This window comes from Bidens hawaiensis, unplaced genomic scaffold (genome assembly GCF_021521415.1).
Source record: "Bidens hawaiensis isolate Kalapana, Puna unplaced genomic scaffold, B.hawaiensis_p1.1 tig00044786_1, whole genome shotgun sequence".
Lineage (NCBI taxonomy): Eukaryota > Viridiplantae > Streptophyta > Magnoliopsida > Asterales > Asteraceae > Bidens > Bidens hawaiensis.
Genome location: NW_027505912.1, coordinates 85,930 through 112,430, shown reverse-complemented (window position 1 = coordinate 112,430; position 26,501 = coordinate 85,930). Strand labels below are relative to the sequence as shown.

General features: G+C 32.3%; 2 protein-coding genes and 1 pseudogene across 3 annotated transcripts; 1 reads left to right on the top strand and 2 right to left on the bottom strand.

Moving 5' to 3' along the window:
- Nucleotides 1-578: 578 nt before the first annotated feature.
- LOC143615891 (non-specific lipid transfer protein GPI-anchored 1-like) lies at nt 579-2,623 on the top strand. The gene is made up of 2 exons (XM_077088891.1): nt 579-947; nt 2,244-2,623. The coding sequence occupies exons 1-2, from the start codon at nt 611-613 to the stop codon at nt 2,465-2,467; spliced, it is 561 nt and encodes a 186-aa protein (XP_076945006.1). The 5' UTR covers nt 579-610; the 3' UTR covers nt 2,468-2,623.
- Nucleotides 2,624-5,689: 3,066 nt separating this feature from the next.
- LOC143615884 (squamosa promoter-binding-like protein 12) lies at nt 5,690-8,573 on the bottom strand (annotated as a pseudogene). The gene is made up of 3 exons (XR_013150560.1): nt 7,929-8,573; nt 6,903-7,171; nt 5,690-5,925 (listed from the first exon to the last, which is right to left on the bottom strand). The product of XR_013150560.1 is annotated as a squamosa promoter-binding-like protein 12 (transcript).
- Nucleotides 8,574-18,365: 9,792 nt separating this feature from the next.
- Nucleotides 18,366-23,193, bottom strand: LOC143615883 (4-coumarate--CoA ligase-like 1). Its single transcript, XM_077088886.1, has 6 exons — nt 22,623-23,193; nt 21,499-22,074; nt 20,415-20,598; nt 19,509-19,654; nt 19,358-19,425; nt 18,366-18,678 (listed from the first exon to the last, which is right to left on the bottom strand). The coding sequence occupies exons 1-6, from the start codon at nt 23,094-23,096 to the stop codon at nt 18,366-18,368; spliced, it is 1,761 nt and encodes a 586-aa protein (XP_076945001.1). The 5' UTR covers nt 23,097-23,193.
- Nucleotides 23,194-26,501: the final 3,308 nt, after the last annotated feature.

Sequence of the window (26,501 nt, the reverse complement as noted above, 5' to 3'; positions counted from 1 at the left end):
CTAGTGAGTTGTTGCATTAAAGGTGAGAAAAAGGCCGGACAATTGTATCGTAGCTTAAAGGTAGGCAAATAAACCGGTTAAGCATACCGAAACCGATTATGTAGAAACCAGCTTAAACCGATTGAAACCGTAGGTTCAGAACCAGTTTGGAATTTTCTCAACCAAAACTGGTTAGCCAAACCAAAACCAGGCAAAAACCGGTCAAAACCCGAGCCAAAACCGATCAAAACCCGCACAGAAACTGATCATAACCTTGTCAAGAAACTGGTTTTAACCCGAACTGATACCAATTATAAATCGGTTTTAACTTTTGTTGACCAAACCAAACCAGTTTCAACCCAAACCATATTTAAATTTTAAACTGGTTTATACACCTCTACCCTAGCTCGTCAAACACTATATATCTACCACATAAAAAAAAGTCTAATTAAGTGACAACTCATCAAAGCTATTACCAACATATATACTATTTAGTGAATACAAATAAATAATGGACACCAACCTACTGTCTCTACCATTACTTCATGCAACAACCACTTCTTTATGTACACAAAATATCAACATTGTTACACACACACACAAAATAAAATAAAAATCACTAGTTAATAAAATGTACAACAAGTGGTTTATTTTGGTGGTGTGGATGGTGGCATGTGGTTGCGTTAAGGCGGTAGAACCGTCGTTAATGCAACAATGTGCATCGAAACTAACGGTCATGATGACATGTGTCGATTTTGCAACGGGTAAAGAAGAGACACCACATAAGAAGTGTTGTGATTCGGTTAAGGAAATGAAAGACAGTAATCCGGCATGTTTGTGTTTTTTGATACAACAGATTCATAACGGTACGAATCCGATGTTGAAGAAGATTAATGTTCAAGAGAGTAGGTTGCTTCAGTTGTCTTCAGCTTGCCAGATTGCTAATGCTAACATAAGTGATTGTCCAAGTAATATTCTTCTTCTTTAAGTTAAATAAACATGTGTTAACTCAAAGGGGTCAGCTATATACACACCATCTGACCTCTAATATTATATCGTTTCATATGCCATATGGTCATCCAAGTAGAAGACGGATGATCGTTAGACAAAAACATAAAATTTGATTTAGACCGTTTGTGGTCAGAATGGCCGTTCGGATATTGTTCAAACGACTGTTCTGACCAATGGTTTTCATTTTTCAAAGTTTGACCTTATATATATATTTTTTAATCAAAACGACTGTCTGAGTGCTCTGTAGACGGTTGTTTGATGGTGTGAAATCAAATGAGACGGTGTAGCTATAACATGACCCGAGTACTAAAAGAGGTCGAGATCATATTTGTTCATATAAGGTGGAATGAAACTATATCAGATTTTACATGGATAAATAAAAGCCATATGTAACATTGTATATAAATACTGGGAAATTTTAGTTAAGTCGTATACTTTATGAGAGATACTGAGTTATTTAAAATGTGTTGTGGTACATAGTACATACTATATATCATCAACGTGTTTTAAATGTATTAATTATGAATGATAAGAGAATTTCACAGTTAATTATATTATATATGTTTGTGTGTGTTTATTGTGTTTTGATTCTTTGAACCTCTAAAGTTGTCACCTTCATAATTTTGAAGAAAAAAAAGAAAATCCTATGTTGTCAATAATAGTGTAGTAGTTGTGGATCTTAACAATATTGTGACATTTGGTGGGATCATATTCACATTATCACATACACATAGACAACCTTTTTATCCTAATCTAATGTCTTGTGACAAACCCATGTGGTCAAATTGTATCTATATTCTTTATCACCTTTACTCTGGCGTAGTCAGGTTTCTTTTCCTACGGGTTTAGAAATTTTCAATGGACGGATCACCGAATGTCTGTCATTCACATTCGGTTTTTCTGTCTGGTCTGGAAAAGCAGTTCAGGTTAAGTTACATAAAAAAAATATATAATATAAAATTATTTTTTAATTTAAATGTGGGTTAATGTTTGTTCCCAAGGTTTCTAAGGGTGGGTTCGGTGTAAACGTTTCAACGGGTTCGATGTCGAAATTTTTCTTCGAATGTGATATCGAAATAGACAAATATATAACACTAAAAAAATTTGTATCGATTATGCTGAATCCATTCCCTAAAGGCTGCCTATGCCCTTGACCATCAACAATAGTTTCATATCATGTCTATACTCTTCACCTTATTGCAATTTACTTTATACTTCTATATTAATAATGTCTTGACATAAATACATATCAGAATTGTTGAAGTTACCATCAAATTCAACTGATGCTGCCATATTCACCAACAACGCTACGATCGTTCCTCCAACATCCGGAGGAACATCACCATCATCGGCTACAACTACTTCTCTATTGGGATCACATGCTCTCAAGTACAACGCATCGAGGATTCTACGATCTATTTGGATTCCTTTGACATTGTTGTTAGTATTGTCTTCAACTAGTGTGTTCTATGTCTAGGTATCATTTAGATGTGTCTAAAAGATTGTGTTATTCTCTCTAGACTTATGTTTTTATGTGCTACATTGTTGTTATGACTTTATTACACTTTGTTTAATGTTTATCTATGCTTTGTTTGAGAGCATGTAGTATTTGTTTTGCTATGTTGTCTTGTTGGTTAGTGACACTTATTGCATTACTTTTACTTTTTTTTAATGTGATGATAGCATCAATGATCAATGTCATTTCAAGAGTGTGGTTTAAGTTTGTGTTTTCTTAATACGTTACGAGTTTAAATAAGTCGAGTCAAGACAGGTCTAGCCTTGTTTAGAATGTTATTTGAGTTTAAAGAAACAAGTGAACTAGTATCTAATGAAAAAAAATGTCAATATCTATATTTTACCCACCAAGAAATTATATAATTATTAAATAACTTACAAATTAATCTTAGTATTTAGACATCTCTTTGCATTCAAACTATTGAGTGTATAAACAAGTCGAGCCGCTCGTGAGATATTTTGAACTCGGATCAATAAATAACTTGAACCGAGGTGAGCCTGAGCTTGAGCCTCAAATAGAGCTCTTTTAGTTTTCGAGCTTGAACTCAGGCCTTGTATGAAAAGTTCGTTTATGTTCGCTTAGGACGTGTGAAGATTGTCAGTGCGAATCCCGAGTCCACTCGGGTTTTCGTTCCATTGTGTATTACGCCAGAGTGTTTAGCTCTTGTGGCGGCTCAACGACTGTCAAGTGGCAGCTGACGGTGTGGTTTTCCGAAAAAACCCCGAGCCAAACTTTGAAGCCACCGTGGACTCGGTTAAGACAACATAGTCTGGTCAGAATATGACAACGAAACACTCCAAATTTAAATAGTGCGGTGGCCTAACTACAAAATGTCGTTTAAAAAACAATCTAACTAAATCTTTTTAACGATATAGATGATCCAATGAACCATGACTTCTATTTATTGCTGCTAGATAATATTATGTAGTCTTCTATATATTGCTGCTAGATAATATTATGTAGTGTGTGGTCCACTCAAGTTCTCATCAAAGTCCATTGTTGTTAGAAATCAGAATAAAAAAAATGCTTAAAATTATAAAAGTATCAAATTTCTTTAGTAGAAGGATTAAACCAATAATTTGAAAAAATAAAAATCACAATAAAAATGGTAAAAAAATAAAATAAAAGTTCATAATAGAAAATAAAAATAAGCATTTAGAAAACTTAGTTAAGAAAATGAGTAAATATGAATTTTATAGTTTTTATAATTAAAAAAAGGTAAAATAATCGTATAATAAAAAATTGATTTAATAAAATACGTTAAATAGAAAAAAATGGTTATTTTGATTATTAAAGATATTAAGCATTTGATTTGAATACGTATAATATATATTTTTTATCGATTTTATCGACTTAATTTTTATCAAAACGAATCCTCGACTAGCAAGAAACCAGTCCGAATACTACAAAGAAAAACATGACACCTAAAAACAAATGACACGACCCCGAGCCTAAGAGTATTTGACCACACAAAAAATAAAAAGTAAATCGACTAGTCACGCACTCACACATAAAGACACTCTTAACGCACATGAAACAAAACAGAACAAAACATAAATAATATTTCAAAAAAGTTGTATCTATTCAGAATTCTTATAAAATTATTGCATTTGACTAAAGTCGGTGACAATAATAATTTAATGAAGAAATCTATTTGCAATATCATCATGACTCTATGTTTGTTTGCTACACCAAACCTATTACAACAAATAATGTGGTCCATAACTCAAACCTTGTATATCTATACTAAATGTCATAATGGCAAGTCTAGTTGATATTGTATTTGTGGGGCATAGTTTTGGGGGATTTTGTTTTTTGAGGCCACGGTTATACATTAACGCGCCTTAACTTCATGTATACGTCAATTCAGCTTTAACGTCCTGAGCTTTAAGGTATACCTAGGCCTGATAAGTTTGATGAAAAATAACTGATAGGTTTTAATGCTAACTATGGTTTCAGAATACGACAAACCAAACGGGTCAGGTTAGGTGAGTCAGCCAATGACCGGTTTTACTGACTTGATGTTTTGACGGTTCGAACAGATTTTTTATTGTTTTCAAAATCAATAATTTGTATCTTGAATTTTTTTAAAGAACAAAGATGCTTGTTTAGTATAATGAATAATACATATATATATATACATAACTAATGTATAAAATAATAATGGTTAACAGCTGGTTCAAAGTTTCAAACAGGACCGAACCGTTAAAACAATCAAACACAAAAACCGAACCGTCTGGATATCAAAACATAGTCAACTATGCAGTCGATATCGCTTATATATTGGTTATCGGTCCAAGGTAAAATATCAATCAAAATACCGGTTGTGCTAATATTGGCGATATTAACCAATATTTGATCGATATTGGACCGATATAACACCGACATTCCCCGATATCAGTGTTTTAAGTTTTAATCAGGTCCTCCTTGCTATGACAGGACCTTGCTATGAGTGTCAGTGTTTTGTTAGTTGCAAAAGGATAATTTGTTAATGGTAGAAGAGTTTACTAAATTATTTGTGGTATATTGCTACACATATATATGTAAATGAATTTTACATGATATTAAAATTACCGATATCCCGCCGCGATAACCAATATCTCAGATATCGGTCAAGTCCTTGACAGATATCCGATATTTTCTGCATTAACTGCTTAGCTAGTCGGTTTCAAATGTTTATGAAACATCCCTGACCACCACTAGATTATGTAAAACCTGGACCAAACTATAAAATCAAACCGGTTCGGTTTAATTGTTAAGTATTTAAATCCGAAAAAAAATGTTTTATTAATTAAATGACATTGTTTTAAGTGAAAATAAGGTATAAAACTAAAAAACATCAGTACAGAGTTTCAGACTGATTCATGTATTCATGGTATGATTTGAGACAGATAACTTTAACATACTCGTACCGAACCGGTACTGTTCGGTTCAGGTTCTCAGTACTTATATTCTCACATTCTCACAGATTCAAACATGTTGCATAATTAAACAATTAAATGTCACGACCAAAACAGTCTTAAAACATTAATCGAAAGTCGTTAAATATGCAACGTAAACTTAAAACATAAACATATCCTGCTTAAAGTCTAAAACATATTAATAATATAGAAACTGCAAGTGTGCTTAAAGTCTAAAACATATTAAAAATATAGAAACTGCAAGTGAGGGGTTAAAAAAACCTCAACCAATGTGGTGGAACTGAAACGCGTTTTCGTATGGTGATGTGAAAAGCTGGATGAGTGGATCGGTTTGCTGTTGGTTAGCCTGCAAGTAAACTTGAGCATTGAGGTGTGAAGTGTGGTAAACGGTCTGCAACCCGTGTTGAGCCATGGTGGGACCGGTTGAGTGAATTTGACCGAGCTCGCATAGACCCCAGGTGCTGTTTGACAGAAGAGAGAGAGCACGTCGAATGTCGACTGCATTTAAATTTAAAAAAAAAAAAAAGTTGTGAAATTTGTAACTTGTCATGAGGGTAATAATAATATACAATTGTGCATAGGGGCGGAAACTGTTGGCACGACCCCGAACCCGACACGAATAATATTATGGGTCAGGTTTGGGTTGCACATTGTTTAAAAATCACTAACACGACATTTTGTTTGTCGCTTTAGTGTATACATTTATAAGCCACGTAAAATCCGACTAAATTTTATTAATTAATTATTTAAAAAACAATTATTTTTAAACAAATCATTTTTGCTAAACTTGTAAATAAAATTCATTAATAAAGAAAGTGTAAAACTTTGTTTTCTGTGTAACATACAATTATGCATAGGTGTGGAAACTGTTGACACAAGCCGAACCCGACATGAATAATAATTTGTGTCAAGTTTGGGTTGTACATTTCAACATGCCAACCCGATACGGTTAACGCCCCTGATTATGCAACTAACTTTAAATATGCACAAATAGAAATAAACTTTACATGTTTGCGGTTTGTGCAACTAACTACAAAAACGCACAAAATCGAAACCAACATGCATTTTTTTAATTTTAATTTTTACTAATTTTAGCATTCAAATGACATTTTATTACCAGTTGTGTCAATGAATGCCTATTTAACCAGTAGCACAAAATGCTTTGCAGAGTTTTTTAAAAATCACTAACACGACATCTCGTTTGTGGTTTTAGCGTATATATGTATATGCCACGTAAAATATGACATGTATCATGTATATATTAATTATTTTCTAAAAAAATTGTTTTTAAACAAATCATTTTTGCCAAAGTTGTAAATAAAATTCATTAAAAAAATTGCAAAAAATTAGATAAGTGAATATTCTGACTTAAGCTAACTTATGGTTATTTAAGTTCAAATAAATTATTATTTAATAAACTAGCATATGATAAACACCAATGGGCTATAAACAGAAAGGTAACTATATTAACTGACCTTGATCAAAAATCTCGGCTCGGGTACCCTTTGGTGGCACTAATCTACTGCAAGCAAGGGTAGAGGTGTTGAGAGCCTCTGGCAGCTGGACGCCTCGAGAGTGAGTCATCGCATCAATGGAACCAGTAGCGGTGTGAAATGACGAATGCGGGCCTGTTGAGTTCAAACAGGTTGGCTCGTATTGCAGTTTCCTGCGACGGGCATCATGGTCAAAGAGTCTTTTTCTGCAGCTTCTTTTATTTTCATCAAACTCTGACATGCTCTGAAACCTGTAACAGTTTCAACATATTATAAGTAGTAATTTGGGCCCGTTTACTTATAAACGAGTCGATTCAGGTTGTTTTAATCTTATTGTAAAAAGGGTATGCTACATGCCAAATGGGTCGAAACGGGCCGGGCTGATCAGAACACCTTTCTAATAAGAATAGCTTTTTAAAGGACTAATTATAATGGGTCGAAACGGGTCAGGTTGTACAAAATAGCTATGCATTTTGTTAATTATATTTATTATTATTAGTTTTTAGAAGGGTTTATTAGTTTACATTTTTCACATATATTAATTTTAGTAGACTTTACAATTTTACCCTTTTGCCAATCAAGTCATCTTAAACTTAATTATTCAAATGACTAATTACACAAATATTTTTTAAGGACTATTTTGTACAATTATTCCTTTAATTTTTGTTATTTTAGGAAAAAAACCGTACCGTGATCCGTCAATCCAACCTGACCCGTTTCAAACCATAAAAAATTACCCGTTTCGACCCATAAAAAGAAGTTGACAGTCTTATCACCGTATTCGAAGGACTAATTAAACAGTTATCTTTAAAGGACTATATTGTACAATTATCCCTTTAAGTTTTGTTATTTTCGGAAAAAAAGCGTAACCGTGATCCGTAAACCTGACCTGGCCCACTTCAACCGTCGAAAAAATACTCGTTTTTGACACATAAAATTTGCTAATTAATTCTAACATATTTTTTAACATAATGCAGATACAATATTAATCCAACTTCATAAACTAACCTGCTGCATTGCTGGCAAAAACGCTTTTCAAGGCCCGCAACGATAACTCTAGGCGATTTGGAATGAGTTTCACAAACTTTATGCTTTCGGTGATAGTCTTTCGCAGACGAAAGATCAAGGTTGCATCCTTCAACTTGACACCTGGAAACCGGCATACTACTTTGACCAACTGCTAGTTTGACTTTCTTCGATTCAACGGACGGTTCAGGAACACCCAAAACAGAAGACATGTTCTTGTTTTTTCGCATAACTGTCTTCAAAATACGTTCTTTTACCGATGTTCAACCCAATAAACGGTTCACCAGAGCACACCGAACCGTCTAGTTGCGAAATCCCATCTTTCTTTTCGTTACAAAAACCCGAAAACAGCCCGAATCCGTTAGTTAATGGAGAAGTGGATTTTTTTATACCATCTTTGTGTGATGACTCGGGTGAAGCCGAAACCGGGCTTTTCGTTGATGAATTGTTCGCCACGTCCGAAACCGAACCTACACCGCCACTGCCACCATCACGCATAACTTCCGATAAGTCAATGTCAAGATTTTCCCAGTCAAACTTTGTATTCCACTCCATTTAGTAAAGACTGGTTGCTCAGACTGTTTTCAGTTATAAAAAAAAACAGTTAATTAACTAACTGAACTTAAAATGATTGGTATATTATTAAACAAGAAACAATGCAGCAGATGGAACTAAATAACTATATAACTGACCAGTATAAGTATAAACTATGAAATGAATACCAATAATATGTAAAATGTGTCATTAACTAACTGAACATAAAATGATTGATATATAATTAAACAAGAAAGACTGCAGCAAATGGAACTAAATAACTGACAAGTATAAGTATGCCAATAAATCAATAATATGTAAAATATGTAATTAACTAACTGAACTTGAAATGATTGATATATTATTTAACAAGAAACAATGCAGCAAATGGAACTAAATAACAAGTATAACTATAAATAACTATGAAATGAATACCAATAATATGTAAACAATGTAATTAACTAACTGAACTTAAAATGATTGATATATTATTAAACAAGAAAGACTGCAGCAAATGGAACTAAGTAACTGACAAGTATAAGTATACCAATATACCAATAATATGTGAAATATGATATCAACTAACTGAACTTGAAATGATTGATATATTATTAAACAAGAACCAATGCAGCAGATGGAACTAAATAACTAACAAGTATAAACTATGAAATGAATACCAATAATATGTAAAAAAATGGAAAATATTCTCAAACCACCTGCAAGTAAACTTTAGAGTTAATGTCCATTTTCGTCCCTGTGGTTTGCAACTTTCGCCACTTCAGTCCAAAGTTTGAAATTTTGTCAATTTAGTCCTTATAGTTTTAAACATTAGCCAATTACGTCCTCTAGTCTAACGGCATCCAACTATGCCGTTAGTTTAAGGGGTATTTTTGTCTTTCTTCTATTTATGTTTAGTTAATGGCCAGTTTCGTCCCTGTGGTTTGATACTTTTGCTACTTCAGTCCAAAATTTGAAAATTTTTCAATTTTATGTTTAATTTATTCAGCTTTTTTTTCTTTTTTTTTTTGTCTATAGCCTTTAAGAGCATAAGCCAAGCCCAAAACCATCAAGCATCGACCAAAACAGGTTTACGTTTACTCTGTCGATAACAATAATCATACCCCCCTCGTATTTAGTTTCTAGACATTTTCTAAACTCTCCCTCATGGTGGAATTCATTGGTAAAGTGGTCAAGGTAATTCCCTAAAACCGTACTATACCGATAAAACTAAAATCGTTTCTTTGGTTAATGCATAATAGTTACGGTTTAGAGATTAACATATTGTAGCAAACATCTTGGTCGAAATCACACATGCGATTTAGTGCATTAATTTCTTGAGCAAACATGGAAATACGGGATATTCGACCTCCTGATGTTGATTTCGACCCAAATGTTTGCTACGATATGTTAATCTCTAAACCCTAACTATTATGCATTAATCAGAGAAACGATTTTGGTTTTTTCGATATAGTTCGGTTTTAGGGAATTACCCTGACCACTTTACCAAATTACCAATGAATTCCATCATGGACTGAAGTAGCAAAAACAAAAAAAAAACAAAAAAAACTGAATAAATTAAACATAAAATTGACAAATTTCAAACTTTGGACTGAAGTAGCAAAAGTATCAAACTACAGGGACGAAACTGACCATTAACTAAATATAAATAGGAGAAAGACAATAATACCCCTAAATCTAACGACATAGTTGGATGCCGTTAGACGGGGGGACGTAATTGGCTAATGTTTAAAACTATAAGGACTAACTTGACAAAATTTCAAACTTTGGACTGATGTGGCGAAAGTAGCAAATCACAGGGACGAAAATGGCTATTAACTCTAAACTTTATTGTTTCCTGTATCAAAATGACACCTTTACAATATATATAGCTTCATAATAAAAATAAGAATAATAATAATAATACGGTGACTAAAGTACCACTTTTTTCAACTGTTTTGTTTTATTCCCTTCACACCAATAATTGAAAGACATTAAAAAGTAAAAAAAAAAAGGACTCTTATCCTTTCTTCCAAAGAGACAACATATGTAAAGTACAGAGTGAATAAGACTAAACAGTAGCAAACAAATAATGGTTCACAACATACCAACAAGCTACTTATTACAAATTGAACTATGTATATTTAGGACATTTTGGTACTTATCAGTAATGACAAATTGCAACAAAATACAGTACATTGTTCTTAAATGGATATAAATATATTACTATAACTATAGTTTGTTTCATGTTTTTCATTAACCAAGAATGTAGCATAAATGAATTGATTTGATTTATTAAAAAGCGTATTAGTCGTTTATTAAACGTTAATAGATAAGTAACTATACACTGTCACGTGTTACAAACTTACGATCATGTTAGTTCAACCTCCTTTTTTTCGATTGTCATATTTCACATTTCACTCTATCGTAATATATAAATCTACAATAAGATTAAATTAAAAAAAATATTGGAAATTTATGAATTATAAGTTTATAAATAACTATTTTCATTTTCAATATTATTGCTTTATTACTTAAGTGTTTACTTATACGCAATGTTGTAAAATCATGATTAGTCACCGATTTATGGTACCGATTCGACTTCAAAAAATCGACCAACAAATCGGTAGTCAGTCAAAGCCGGTCAAATCGGCCCTAATCATTCAAAACCGGTCAAATTTCGGTCAAAATCTTTGAAATATTTGAAAAGATTTATTCATAAAGCTTTTGGAACATTTCTTTTGTATGTGTGTGTATAGTTTTTAATAATTACATAACAATTCTATCCGATTAATCACTAGTCAATAGCCAGTCCAAACCGGCCCTAATCGTTCAAAACCGGTCAAACATCAGTCTAAATCTTTGAAATATTTGAAAAATTATACATAAAAATTTCGGTTTTTTTAATGAATGTATATTTTCTAATACTTGCATAAAAATTTCCAATCTGATTAATCACTAGTCGGTACCCATCTCTCGACTAACGAATTCTACAACACTACTTATATATACGTAATTTCATCATATCTTATCTTATTATATCTTAAAATATAGTTTGTAATTCTTAAATATTTTCATTACTAAATAATAACTATATTTAGCAACATAAGTATCCATGTTGAGATAAAATCTTATTTTATCTTATTATATCCTATAAAGATATAATAATCAATTTTGTTGTTTTGTTGCAACTTCAAGTTGTTTGCTTGTTTGAAAAAAAAAATAAAGACGAAAATGACACTTTACGCTAATAACAATAATGGTCCCAAGTATATATAGAAAGCAAACAAACAAACAACTTGAAGTTGCAACAAAACGACACATTTTTTATCTAATGTGACGTCGTTTTCCAGCAAAAGCGATAGAACAATAAAAGGGGGGAATCATATAGTTAGTCACTTAATATATTCCACATAAATAACAACAACAATAATAATAATATAAATAGCCACTAATTATTGTAAAAGTAATAAATAATTAAAATATGACCAACAAATATAGTCCGGCTACTCGAAGCAACCCAAAGTTCCAAACCCACCATCACCTGTTTTGGTGAAAACCCGTCACTGCGATAAAAGCCTTGGGATTGGATTCCAACACTTTGCGGTCTCTTGCCGAAATCTTCACCTCCCATAATACTCCACATAGTACTAGTAGTAATAATAATTGTTATTATAATTATAAACATTCACTAATTACTGTTAAAGTATAAAAATAATTTAAATATCGTTAATCCCTTAATATATTCCCCATAATAATAATAACAACAACAGTCACCAATTAGTGTAAACGTAATAAATAATCAAAATCATTAATCGGTGAATATATTCCACATAATAATAGCTAATCTAATAATAATAATAATATTCCATGTAGTAGCATTAGTAGTAATAATAATAATAATAATAATAATAATAATAATAATAATAATAATAATAAAAGTCACTAATACTGTAAACGTAATAGATAATCAAAATATCATTAATCCATTAATATATTCCACATCAGCTAATGTAATTATAATAATAATAATAAACAGTTGCTAATTACTGTAACAGTAATAAATCGCTGTTCTAAAAAAACAGTAATAAATAATTAAATTATCGTTATTCCATTCATATATTCCACGTAATAATAATAATAATAATAATAATAATAAACAGTTGCTAATAACTGTAACAGTAATAAATCTCCGTTCTAAAAAACCAGTAATAAAATAATTAAAATATCGTTAATCCATTCATATATTCCACGTAATAGTAATAATAATAATAATTTACAGTGACTTAATATCTGTAATTACTGTAAAAGCAACAATATTTAAATATCATCACAACACACACAGAGTATATTTCCAAAATTAGAGTTTCCAAAAGAGGAAACAACGGCTAAAGCATTAATAATAATAATAATAATAATAATAATAATAATAATAATAATAATAATAATAATAATAATATAATCTGCTTCAAATCAGCAAATGTAGTTAATTACTGAGTACCGAATAAATAAGAATAAGAACTGTTAATATATAATATATTATATTGAGTTATAAATGGAAATGAAAGCTTACCGATTATTATTAAGTAAACAGTTGTCTGCAACATTCGATGAAAATATCAAGGCAAATGTGAAGCTTTATTACTTTACCAAATGAAGAAAGCTACACAGAGAAAGTAATAATAATAATAATAATAATAGTTTGTTTTTTTTACTGTTTGTAAATAAATTTGTGTGGATATGGGAAAGGTTAAAGCTGACTGGAATTTACAAGGTGGTCCCTAAGGAATGTTTCATTTATTATTATTATTATGATGAAAAAAAAAATTAAAACGACCATTTTCTTAAGTTTTTTCAATACCGTGTTTGTTTTATTCTGGCTAGATTATGTTGTTTTAATCGGGTCTACGAGTAGTACGCTAGCTTCAGAGTTTGGTTTGGGCACAAGGTTTTCACGAGTCAAGCCAGGGTGGGTTCGAGCTCGAGCTCAAGCTCGAAACTTAACGAGGCAGCTTAGCTAGGCTCGAGCTTGATTTTGAAGTTAAACGAGCCTAAGATCGAGCCATGACCCGAGCCGATCTTGGAACGAGTTTGGTTCGGTTACAAAAATGAACTAACTCAGTTTAGGTTGTTTTCAAGTCAAGTTTTTTTAGCCAGTTTTATACGAGTTTTTATTGAGCGAGCCACGAGCTTTTTGAACAACCATACTTGGGCGTTCCACTAGGAACCATGTTGTTGGACGAAACTCGAGTAGTCTCGGGATTTGAACTAACAACCTCGGGACCTAACGTGAATCTTTTATCGCCACAATCCACCAAAAGTGATACAAGTTGATCGAACTTGGGTCTCCACTGAAGTACCCAACCCTAGGAAATGTTTAATAATGCATTTACATAATAGTTTTAGAAATAATGGTTATCAAATATTTAGGGGTGTAAACGAGTCGAGTCGTTCACAAGCTACATAGAATTGGATTGATAAAATGTTTGTTTTTTTTACTGTTTGTAAATAAATCTGTGTGGATAGGGGAAAGGTTAAAGCTGACTGGAATTTTCAATGTGGTCCCCTAAGATATGTTTTTACAGAATATTTATAGAAAGGCGTGTTAGATTTTATTAATCTTATATTTTTTCGGTTATTTGATAATAATTTCATCTTATATAATACTATAATATATAAAATAGTTGTTATTGGTCTTAACTTTCATATTAATTGTTTTCATTGAACGTCTGTTAGAAAAAACTTGACGAAGTCGAGTTTCTTTTTAGAATTTCAAAGTGATTGATTAGGACTTTGGATATGAGTCGATTGATATAAAGCTTACCTGGAAATGGTACTCCAAACGGATTGGTTTTTTTGTTAATTGAAAGTTTAAACACCTGAATTGAAGTAATGTGTTTGTCGTTTGGGGCAATGTTTCGAGATTAGTTTTACACCAATTAACTCATATCCTCGTTTTGATCAAAAACCTTAAAACATTAGTTTAGTTAAGTTTTTTTTAACGCAGATCCAGTGTAAAATTAGGACCGGTGGTAGCTAGCATTTGAGGTGGGATTAATATTATCAGCCAACTGCAAAAAGGTATGATTATTAAAATCCAATTTGTCTTATAGAAAAGATGGTTATCATTTATTTAGCCATTTAAGAGTGTACACGAGTCGGGCCGTTGACGAGCTACTTGAAGTCGGCTTGATAAAAGACTCGAAACGAGTGGTCAAATAAGTCCCATTTAGTTATGGCCCAAACTCGAGCCTTATGTATTTTAAGTTTACTTCTTTTGGTGTTTTACGTATTGATTTTAAACTACACAGCTGAGCTTTGGCATATTTAAGATACTACACGAGTTCAAGAAGAACCTAGGTTCGTTAAAAGTTTTTTTAAAATATGTAAAATTAATCAAAAATGTATGTAAATTAAATAATTAATAATAAACGAGTCATACCCGAGCTTAAAAAAACTCATGAGCCAAGCTCGAGCTTTGAAAAAAGAGCTTGAAACGAGCCAAACTTGAGCCTAGTCAAGCTCAAGCTCGTGACTCGATTACACCTTCAATCAAATCATTGAATTAATTGGAACTATATTGAAGTTCATTTAACAGAATGGGCATAAAGACTGGCTAACTAAACCGACCTGAAAATTGAATCGAAACTGAACCGAATTGAAACTGATTATATAGAAAACAGTTTGGAACTTGTTGTGCTTTTCACTACTGAAATCAGTTTCAAACCGGTTAACCGAAATCGATCGTAAACCCGTCAAGAAACCGGTTTCAACCCAAACCGAAATTTGTCATAAACCGGTTTTGACTTTGTACATAATATACTTTTTATATTTATGTACAAAGTTATCACAAAGAGATAGGGGTGAGCATAACCCGGGTTTTACTTGTTAAACCAAATCAATTATACCCCGTTTAGAATACAATATGGTCTGTTTCTGGGTCCTACAAACACCAAAAATTTGGGTCCAAGTCTACAAGAATTGGCTTAGAAGTTGTATGAATCGGTTCCAACTAACAAACGATTCTAGGACCCGTGAGACACGCCTAGGACCTGAACCGAGTATAAACAATTGGGTCGGTTCTCGGGTATACTATTACCATTAAGCAGGTCCGGGTCGGTTTTTGATACAAGACAAAATATACATTTTAACAAAAGGGTTTGAAAGCTACGTGTGAGTTATAATCGGGTACATAGGTCCACATAATATGGGTTTTAATAATTTATTCATTGTGTAAATAAAAAAGATCAAACACATCGATTTAATCAAGTGGACTAGATGCTTGTTTTATGTAATTTGGCTTTTCGACTCTCTCATGAGGCCAAAAACAAACAAAACTTTACTTTGGTAATGTTTTATTATATTTAAATTATTTTATATGTTTTAAATACGATAATTTTGGACACAGAGACCGACCTTGGGGGTTGTTTAATTAGCAAGCTCGAGATTGAGTTTCATATACCGAGTTTAATTAGGTTTAAGAGGCTAAACGAATCTATTGTTTATAAAAATATAATGTTTACATATGTAATTACGATTGTGTTCCCGTTTTAGCCTATGAGCCGGATTGGGTTTGCCGACAACGCCACATGCCTGTTCACCCTGAGTTTAATATGTAATCTATTTAGTAAACCGATCTTGTGAGTTATGTTAAAAGTAAAGTTATCTCCCATCAATAATTCACTTGAATATGAAATAAAAAAAATACTAAAAATATTAGCTTATGGGTTATACAGTATTTGTTTATGATTCATTTAATCCGTTAATACTTTTATTATAAGGTTACTGAAGTCTAATGGACTTTTTGCTAAGTCTAGTTGTTGTGGTTGGGTTAGTTAAACTATCACGTCATTGTCATGTGGACAGCGAACTATAACTAACTCACCTGTTAACTCGTGTATTGTGGTTTAAGTAGACATTAAATAAAAAAACAAAAGGTGATTAGTTATTTGTGTTGGCCCCACCATTTCCTGATTTTAGGGTTCGTTATTGTGTTACCCGAACCCCTTTAACGTTGGAGCCTTAGCATGCCGGTGTTAAGAGCTGGCCGTGTCGGCTTTGGCGTCTGCTTTGCAGCCCCACAACAAGAAACCTAAGAAATCGTTACATAATTTTAGTTTGGATGGAAAAAGTATTTCTATTTTCACTTTTAGTTAAGTAAATAAAAAATGATTAGTTAGGTACTTTTATGCTTAGTTTAATGAGACATCAAACATCTCAAGTTCTCATGGTCCTGTCGGAGGGTAGTTTGGGTATTTCACTAGCCATAAATCTTTGTTCATTGACACTACCCTTGCTTATATTTGTAGTTTTTTTAACGGCCAATTTTATTAAAAAACAAATACTAACAAATAACAATAAGCTAACCAGCCAAATAACAAAACACCCGCAAACAGTACACCCGAGTTATATTTGTAGTTAAAAGTTCTTATTATTAATTTAAAATTACAAATTAAGGTGGACGAATTATATTTCAATTACTTTCTTAACCATCATTAGGGCTATAAATGAACCGAACGAACATAAACAAGACATTGTTCATGTTCGTTTGTTAAGGAAATAATGTGTTCACAAACGGTTCACGAACGTGTACTGAACGAGATTTTATGTTCATGTCCGTTAATTAAGGAAATGAATGTGTTCACGAATGGTTCACGAACACAAATAAAATCAGTGAAACCTAAAGATTGAGTTCAATGTATTTATCAATGTGAATAATAAGAAAGAAATAGGAACAATGTGAAAAAATGGTTTGATATTTTATGTTTGATGTAGTAAATTAAATATTATAAAATGTTTAGATACAATAAATAAATGTAAGAAAAAACTTTCATGAACAACTTATATAACGAACTTGAACGAACGTTCATGAGCACATTACCAAACGTTCACGAACACAATTGAATAAACGGGGGCTTTGTTCATGTTCATTTATTAAACAAACAAACTTCCCGCCAAACGATTCACTAACAGTTCGTTGAACGTTTATTTTGTTTACAGCCCCAACACATATAGGGTATGTTTGACAATGAGCTTTTAGAAACTTTTAAGAGCTTTAAGCTACAAGCTTTTAAGAAAAAACTTATATTTATTGAAAAGTCTTGTTTGGTTAGAGTAGCTTTAAGCTTTTGGGTTAGGAGAAAAAGCTTGAAGCTAAAAGCTCCAACTACTAGCGTTTAGATATTTCATATTTTACAATTTTGGTACTTGAACTTTCATAATCTTTTGTTAATTCATATAATAATTACATATGTAACCCTTATTCAAAACCAACTACCCCCCATGACTTTTTAAAAGACCATAACTTTTTCACACGTTAATATTTTTTTTAAAAAATTACATCATAAAAACAAGCATTTTATTCTCTTTAATTTAAGTATCATATTGTTATACTTCTATAACTTTAAAAAATTAGCATATTATGTGATTATTGATTGGTCAGGATCAGCAACAAGTCGAGTCAGGAAAGTCTAGGTCATGTGTAAGACCAAATTAGGGTCAATACGAGTCAATGCAAAAATGGTTAATTTAGTTCAGTTCACGTTGGTACAGTTTTGAGTCGAAAGGGGTCAAGTCAGATTAGGTTTCGGATTAGAACAATGCACCGCGCGAGCACCCATCTAGTTTTATTAAAAGCTCCAGCTACCCTACCAAACACCTAAATATTTCTAAAAAGCTACAGCTACCAGCTACAGCTTCCAGCCACCAGCTTCCAGCCACCAGCTTCCAGCTACAACTACCAGCTAATTTTGCCAAACATACCCATAATAACAACAATATAATAATAATAATAATAATAATAATAATAATAATAATTAAAGGATGGAATATAAAGAAGTTATTATTTGTTTTGTCTCAAGAAGTTAAAATAAGACATAACAGGTAAATTTAAATAATGCATCTCCTATTCTTATTATTATTATTATTATTATTATTATTATTATTATTATTATTATTATTATTATTATTATTATTATTCCAATTCTCAATCTTCTCCAACATCTTTTGCTTAATGAGTCTTCTCATAATCTTGCCTGAGGGTGATTTAGGTATTTCATCCACAAAATGAAGCACCCTAACCTTCTTGTAATGTGCTACATTATCAGCTACATACTTCATCATATCTTCTTCACTCTCTTGTGCATCTTTGCTCATTACCACATTTGCCCCTGGTATTTCACCTGCCTCTTTATCAGGCAACCTACATAAATTAATAGTTTTTAAATTTAATAATAATAGTTTTATCATTATTTTGGTTAAAGTGTGACACATATAAGGTTGGTTTTTTCATTAGTTTGGTGCTAGAACTTTTATTATTAGATTTATTGACTAGTTGGGTTGGGTTTAGTAGCTACAGGTGTAAAAAAATCCGTATCCGAAATATTCAAAATCTGAATCCGAATTATCCGAAAATTTGGATATCCGAATCTTTGATATCCAAATTTTCGGATTCGGACAATGATTTTGAAATCCGAAGTATCCGAAATATTTTTATTAATTATTAAATAATTAATATTATTTATAAATTTCATATAATTTTTGAATATTTCGGATAGTTTTTTGGATATTTCGGATAATTTTTCGGATATCCGAAATATTTTTAAAAGTATCCCTTAAAATTTTTTTTATAATAATTATACTTTCAAGATTTTCTTATATCCATTTCATTATTCGATCAGATAATTCAGATATCCGATTTCGTATTCGGATAGTAAAATCCACTATCCAAAAGGACCGGATATCCAAAAATCCAGATATCCGAATTTGAGCACCCCTGTTGGTAACGTGACTAAGTAGTTCGTGTCAAACTAGGCTCGAGTCAAAACGAATTGTGATCAAATTGTTGACATTTGAATCCAACATAATAATAAGTTAGTTACCCCACAACTGCAGCATCTTCCACAGAAGGATGTCCTAAAAGTATTCCTTCCAATTCAGCTGGTGCAACCTTTTAACGTGTCAAACAAATTAAAATTACTTTGTGACATAATTTATTTTGAATAATATCTAAGTTGTATAAAAAAATCGTACTTGAAATCCTTTGTACTTGATCAACTCTTTCAAACGATCGACGATGAACACGTCACCTTCATCATCAATGTACCCAATGTCGCCCGTGTGAAGCCACCCATGTTCGTCAACCGTCTGAGCAGTTTCAACTTCATTCTTGTAGTAACCTTGTCCAATCGTCACAACAATAAATGAATTAAAACACAATATATCTTCATTATTCGCAGGGCCGTCCCATGGGCTGTGCGGGCCGTGCCACCGCACAAGGCCCAAAATAAAAAATTATCTTCTAGATACACAAATGATAAACACGGAAGAAAACCGAATTTGTCATTTGGCTTCGTCGGTAGGCTGCATTGTTTTCAAGTTGAAGATCTCAAGTTTGAAACCCCATGCCTTGCATTTATACTGCTTTTTATTAGTATATTGATGTTAATTTCTCTTTATTAAGATTCCTTTATATAATTTATATAAACAAAAATTTTAAATAAAAGCCTATTTTCACATTTTTAAATAATGTATTTCAACCCAAATAATTGTTTATTTAGGGGCTCATTTTTTTTACTCGCATATGGCCCTTGAGGTCTCCAGCATTCTCATAGACAGCCCTAATCATTCGATTTAAAATTGATTAAACCGAAAACCAAACCATACCAAATAACCCAATAAAACTGAATAACTCAATGCAATAACAAATAATAGTAAAACATTTTAAATATTTCAAAAACTTTAAACAGATATAGTAAACAAAATCAAAGTCACCGATTGTAAACCGAATCGAATTCTTATTCGATTGGTTTCAAACATTACTGAACGTGGTTCGTTCAGGTTTTACTATCGAATAATATCCAAACCATGTAGCCATAACCGAAAAGGCGAAAACTAAACCGATAATGCGCATAAATACAATAATCATTTACTTATTACCTTTCATCACACATTGACTCCTAACACACACTTCCCCATGTGTATTGGCAGGCAAAGAATGACCAGTATCAGGATCAATAAACTTCACTTCCAAATTTGGTAATATATAACCAACAGATCTTTTTTTAGCAATATGATAACCATGTGTTAAAGTTATGCAACTATGTTCAGTCATCCCATAAGCCTACAAATATTAATTCAAACAATTACATAATTCATAATAATATAATATCATATCAATGTTAATAATCAAATCATTTTAAAAGTATATTTTCCTATTACAATTGTTAATTGGGATAATGAACAAAATGTATATTTGATTAACTAATTCCCAAAATTTTTATTCTAAAGGTTTCTGACTCGGTCAATTTTAAATCATTACTTGAAGGGGTTCTTAACCAACCAGATTCTGACACGTGTGTTGTAAAGTTGTTGGGTTGCTAGTTTTTTTAAATCGTCGGAGCCGACATGATTATTTAGGCATCCTACGAGATTTATTTTGGCTTTCGACATAGATTTTTTAGACAAGTCTCAAAATCTGGTTAGTTAAAAATCTAGTCAAGTAATGATTTTAAAGCGACCAGGTCGACGAGTTTTAGGTAGGGGTGCAAACGAGTCAAGCCCAGGTCGATTAGGCTTGATCTCGAGCTCGAGCTCGAGCTCAACTCGTTTTGAGCTCTTGTTCTAAAGCTTGAGCTTGGCTCGTGGTTTTTTTTAGCTCGGACTCGGCTCTTTTATTATTTTTATAATTTATATACGTTCTTAATTATTTTTTATATTTTTTTAGAAAAATCTTAAAGGAGCCTACGCTTGGGCCGAGCTTGCGTAGTACTTTAAACAACCCAAAACTCGTCTTGAGCTCGACCGTGTAGCATGAAATTAACACATAGAAATATAAAAAAGGTAAAATTAAAAATACACCGGGCTTGAGCTTGGGCTCAATAACCCAAAAAGGTAGGCTCGTTTTTCTAGTATGGACATTTAGACATTATGAAAGTTGGCTGGTTAAATAACGAAAATGGACGTTTTATCGACATTGACCAGTCAAATAGACATTCTGCTCATTTACCGATAATAATCTCACCTCTTGAATTTCAATTTGCGGAAACTTCCTTCGAAACTCCTCATAAATCTCGGGTGCAAGTGGCGCGGCCGCAGTCATGACCGATCTAAGTTGCAACTTAGCGAGATCTTCCTCGATAGGATGCTTAACCAAACCGAGCAATATCGGTGGCACGATAGGCGCGAAATGCACATCATGTTCAATCAACGCTTTCAAAACGGTCGATAAATCATACCGCCCGATCACGACAACTTTCCCTTTGTTTCGCAACGTTGCACATAAAATGCCCGCGAGCCCGTAGATGTGAAAGTACGGAATTAGCCCCAAAATGGTGACTTTGCCTATAAACTCAGGGTTGACACTAAAGAGTGTTGAGCATAAGTTAGCAACTATGTTCCTATGAGTTAGCATGACACCTTTGGATAGTCCTGTTGTTCCTGATGAGAATGGGAGGGCACAAAGGTCATTTTGGCTTATGGCGGGTTCGATCCCGGCGTCGCTAGCGTGCTCGGCTGCGTCGAGTAGTTCGTTCCAGAAGATTGTTCCCTCGACGCGTTCTTCGCCAACGAGGATCACTGGGAGTTTTAGCTCCTTTACCTGTTGCGGTAGAGAGTGTTTATTATTCGGTTTGAAACTGATTAATGAAAAATAAATAGAAATGAAACCGGTTGAAACTGAATTGACTAAAAGTTTTTTTTAGGTATCGGTTTTAAACCGAAACAGAAATGTTAATTTGGTTTTAGGTTAAAATTCGAATTTGGTTCAAACTAAATTAAAAAAATTAAATTGTTTCGATGTAATCACTGCTTTGTAAATAACCTTTTAGTCATCTTTAAAAAGAATGAAATAAATTTGTTTCATTAAAATAGAATATTGCAACTTTTTAAATAAAAAATAAAAGTAAACCAAATAATATATAATGGTTATTTTGAGTTTTGTAATTTCGTTCATTCCTGTTATAATTTTTATTCATTCTTATTTAATTTAACACGGTCCAATAATAACTAATGGTAAAAAAAATTAAAATATTTATAAAAGGTATATGAAAAAAGTTATTTGGTTTTTGGTTCCTTTTTGAGTTAACTAAATTCGGTCCAATTTGGTTTTCAATTTTAACTGAAAAATCTATAAATCGAACCGATTACCTTATTGTAAGTGTGTTCGTCAGTTACAATAAGTTTGGCTTCAGCTAAATCAACTTGTTTTTTGATCTCAGACGAATGGCTGGATGGATTCGCGCCTGAAAAGACCCCACCGGCTGCCATAATGCCTAAAGCCACAATTCCGTACTCAATGACATTGGGGAGTATGACAACCACAACGTGACCAGTTCTCAGTCCAAGTGACCTCAACGCCTTAGAAAATCTTCTAACGTCCCTAGCGACTTCCCCATGAGTACACGACCTTTTGGTGACTGCGTCCACAAATGCCACGTGGTTGGGATACAGTTCCGCGTCCTTAAGCACAAACTCTGGTAATGTGAGGTTGTCGGGAATGGGAACAGCCGGATAACGGCTTCGGAAAATGATTTCCTCATCATCCTTTGTCAAATCTTTTGTGGTGTTTTCCATTTTTGATGTTAATGATAGTATGAAAGAAACATTGATGAATATGGGCATATTTGTATAGGGGTTTGGCAAGTTTTGAATGTACAATAACAATGTTTTAGGATGAGGTTAGGAATAAGGTGGGATTGTCATGATATGATCAATTTCTTAGGTTGAGGATTGTTGAGTCACACAAATTGTTTTATTATCATCTACATCTTAATTTAAGTTTTGAATATTTGAATACATTTGTAGAATGTTTAGAATGCTAAGTATTTGAGCACTTTATTACCCTTTTAATATATTATCTATTTATTTTTAATAAATAAAATTTTACTTATGTTTAGTTCTTTATGGATTTTTATAATTTATAAAACCTTGTATAAGTAGTTAGTATAATCAGGAAACTTTTAAGTAAAAAGGACATGTTTAAAACTTTATAGTTTGTTATATTCTTTATTTTAATTATGTAATGTTTAGACTTTGTTTTATTATATTTTTCATATATTATAAAAAAGCTAAATGATTTATTATTATAATAAATAATTTAGATGGATGGGCCAACTGGCCCAGGTTCGTGTATCGTGGCCCAACGCCCAAATACATATGTTGCATATTTGCATGCAAGAGAAGAATTATAAAATAAAGATTTTAAGAAGCTCATGTAAAATAAACTAATACTTTAGTTAGGATAGTTAGAAAAACAGCAATTTGAGAAACTTATAAAGGAATTCAGTTTCCAACTTACATAAAATTTGTATCATTTTAAAAGGTTATTGAATATTAATAACTAGTTTGATCCTCCCATGTTATGGGGGATTATTCAAGTTTTTGTTTTTAATCGTTTTGCTATTTTATGATGATTTATTTTATTTTTAACATAGTTTTGTTTTAATTTAATACATATATATATATTAGTTTGTTATTATATTTTTTAGCGTTTGAGTTTTTTCAATTGAGATGTGTAGGTTTTTTAGATTTTTAACAAACAAACATATATTGCGAACACGAGCATGTTGATTTTTTTAAATGAACGCACATGAACACATATATTTGTACCCATAACCTGTGGAGATTATTCTTTGATTATTAAGGGGTTATTTCATAAATAAACGAAATGTTATAACCCGTTTAAGGATTATCCAGGTTTGGTGAGACCCATAACCCACAAAAATTATTGTTTGATTATGAAAGAGTTTCACAAATAAATGAGATAATATAACCCATTAAAGACTATCCAGGTTTGGTGAGACTCATACCCGCATATTCGGGTCAAATGCATGAGAATGCTCCATTTAGAAATCATGCAATCTGGTGGCTCTAGAGAATGGAGGAAACAACCTGAGAGCGACACGTATGATTTTATGAGAGGCAATTATATAGATAGTTAGATGTAATCATTCACTTATTGGTCCGGATTAATTTAAATTCAGAAAGTGTTTAATAAAGTCCCATGTATTTATTAAAAAATGGATATCAATTTTCATTTGTCTTCTTTTTTAACATTTTTTTATATATTATAAGAGTGGCAAGCATACGTATAAATGAAGTAATTAGGTTTTGAGTTGAGTTCAAATGAGTTCTCACATAAATGGGCTGGCCCATGTAACCAAGTTAATAATGAGTTATGTTTGATTATTTGAATAAGTTCGCACAAAAAATGGGCCGACCCATCTAACCAAGTTAATAATCAGACCATTTTAGATTTTTAGGTTGTAACTTGTAAATAAACGTAGTGACCAGCTAACTTGCTTAAAATTAGAACTAAAACCTATTTAACTTTAACCATCTATGGCATGTTAACAGTTGTATTTCAACCCACTTTAACGATTGGTTAACTCGTTTACAACTTCGTTATCCGGTGATCTCATTTTACTTGTAAACTTATTTGATCGTGTATTGTCTGTATTGATGTTTTTATTGCGAGTAGGTATCTAAGTCACGTACTGATGCAAAGTGGAACCGATAAAATAAAACAGAGAAAGGAATTCTTAAGAAGAAAATTGTTATTGAATATTTTAATACAAAAACTACTATAATTTTCTAATTTCGGCATATGCCAAAAATTTGAAATTACAAAACGACGAATGAAAATGAAGTTAATACATTGACTAATAACTTATATTATGAACGCCCATCAGAAAATGCGTAGAGCTAATTATGGAAAGCTTTTATTATTGGGAAACTTGAAGAGAAACTTGTTTTGGGTGGATTCAAAGGCTTAAATGATGGATTTTGGGCATGACAGTTGGGTCTTGTAATTTCACTCATAGCCAGAGTTACGGGCCTTGTAATTTCACTCGTCTGAGCCCTGAGTTATACTCTTTTTAAGTTTGAGTAATTTACTAGCAAAGAGCCCGCGCGTTGGGCGGGGACACAAGGGGGATTTAGCCCACGCTCGTTAGGGTACCAACATTTTGCATAGTCAAATTTGTAGTCAATATAGTTTAGCAAAACACATGCCAACGCTCGTTTCATCTCTTAAATTACTCATCAACATCTGTAAATCATCCATCACTTGTCAGTTCAGATTCATAATATGTATATATAGTATTGATACAAATCACAATTTCATCAAAAATGTCAGTTAGGACCTCCATTAAGGTAATTGCTTTATTAGAATGATTTTGAAACTATGTACAGAAGTACTAATCTCTAACCTGCTGTATCCAACAAAAAAATAAATAAATTGCATGTCTATTTCTGACAGTTGACCACACCAAAGTCAACAATGGTAAAAGAAATCAACTTGAGCAGAAAAGTCAAAGTTGTCAAAAAAAAAAAAAAAGAAGATAAAATTCACCCAGAGAAAAAAACTTGACTAAAAAGTCAACACTGAATAAAGAACCCAAATTGTCCATAACCACTATTTTTATGTGATTAATACGGATAAAGAACCCAAATTGTCGATCAGCCTTTGAAGAATCAGGTACGGGGTAGTCCGGTAGAGATTCAGGCACCATCATCCACCCAATCATTGAATCATATGCTTTGATATGCATAGTACCAAACCGAAGCTTAACATCATCATTTGCGAGCGGTTATGAAGCGGGAGGACACCCGATGGAGGCGGTGAAAAAGATTGCAATATATAAAGATGAATAATTTCCGTCTTTGTTCGTAACTAATGTAACTACTTTCTAAAACTAAGATTACATACGGAAATTTAACTCAAACCTTGAAGTATGGCATATTAGGCCATACACCGACATCGAATGAAGTAACTCCATCTGCAAAAAAATAACCTTTAAATCATAAAATCCAAAATGATCTTAACCTCATAATCATATTGACTTGTTACTTTTCAAGAGAGTTAGTCGTTCAAATCACGTGCACATGTCAAATTCGTCAACCTACATCTAATAACACCATTGTTTAAATATTTACAATCAATCTTAAACATAGGTTACCTGACACATAAGATCAACAATATAATACCTACAAATACAGCTTTATACAGAATAAAGTTTTATACTG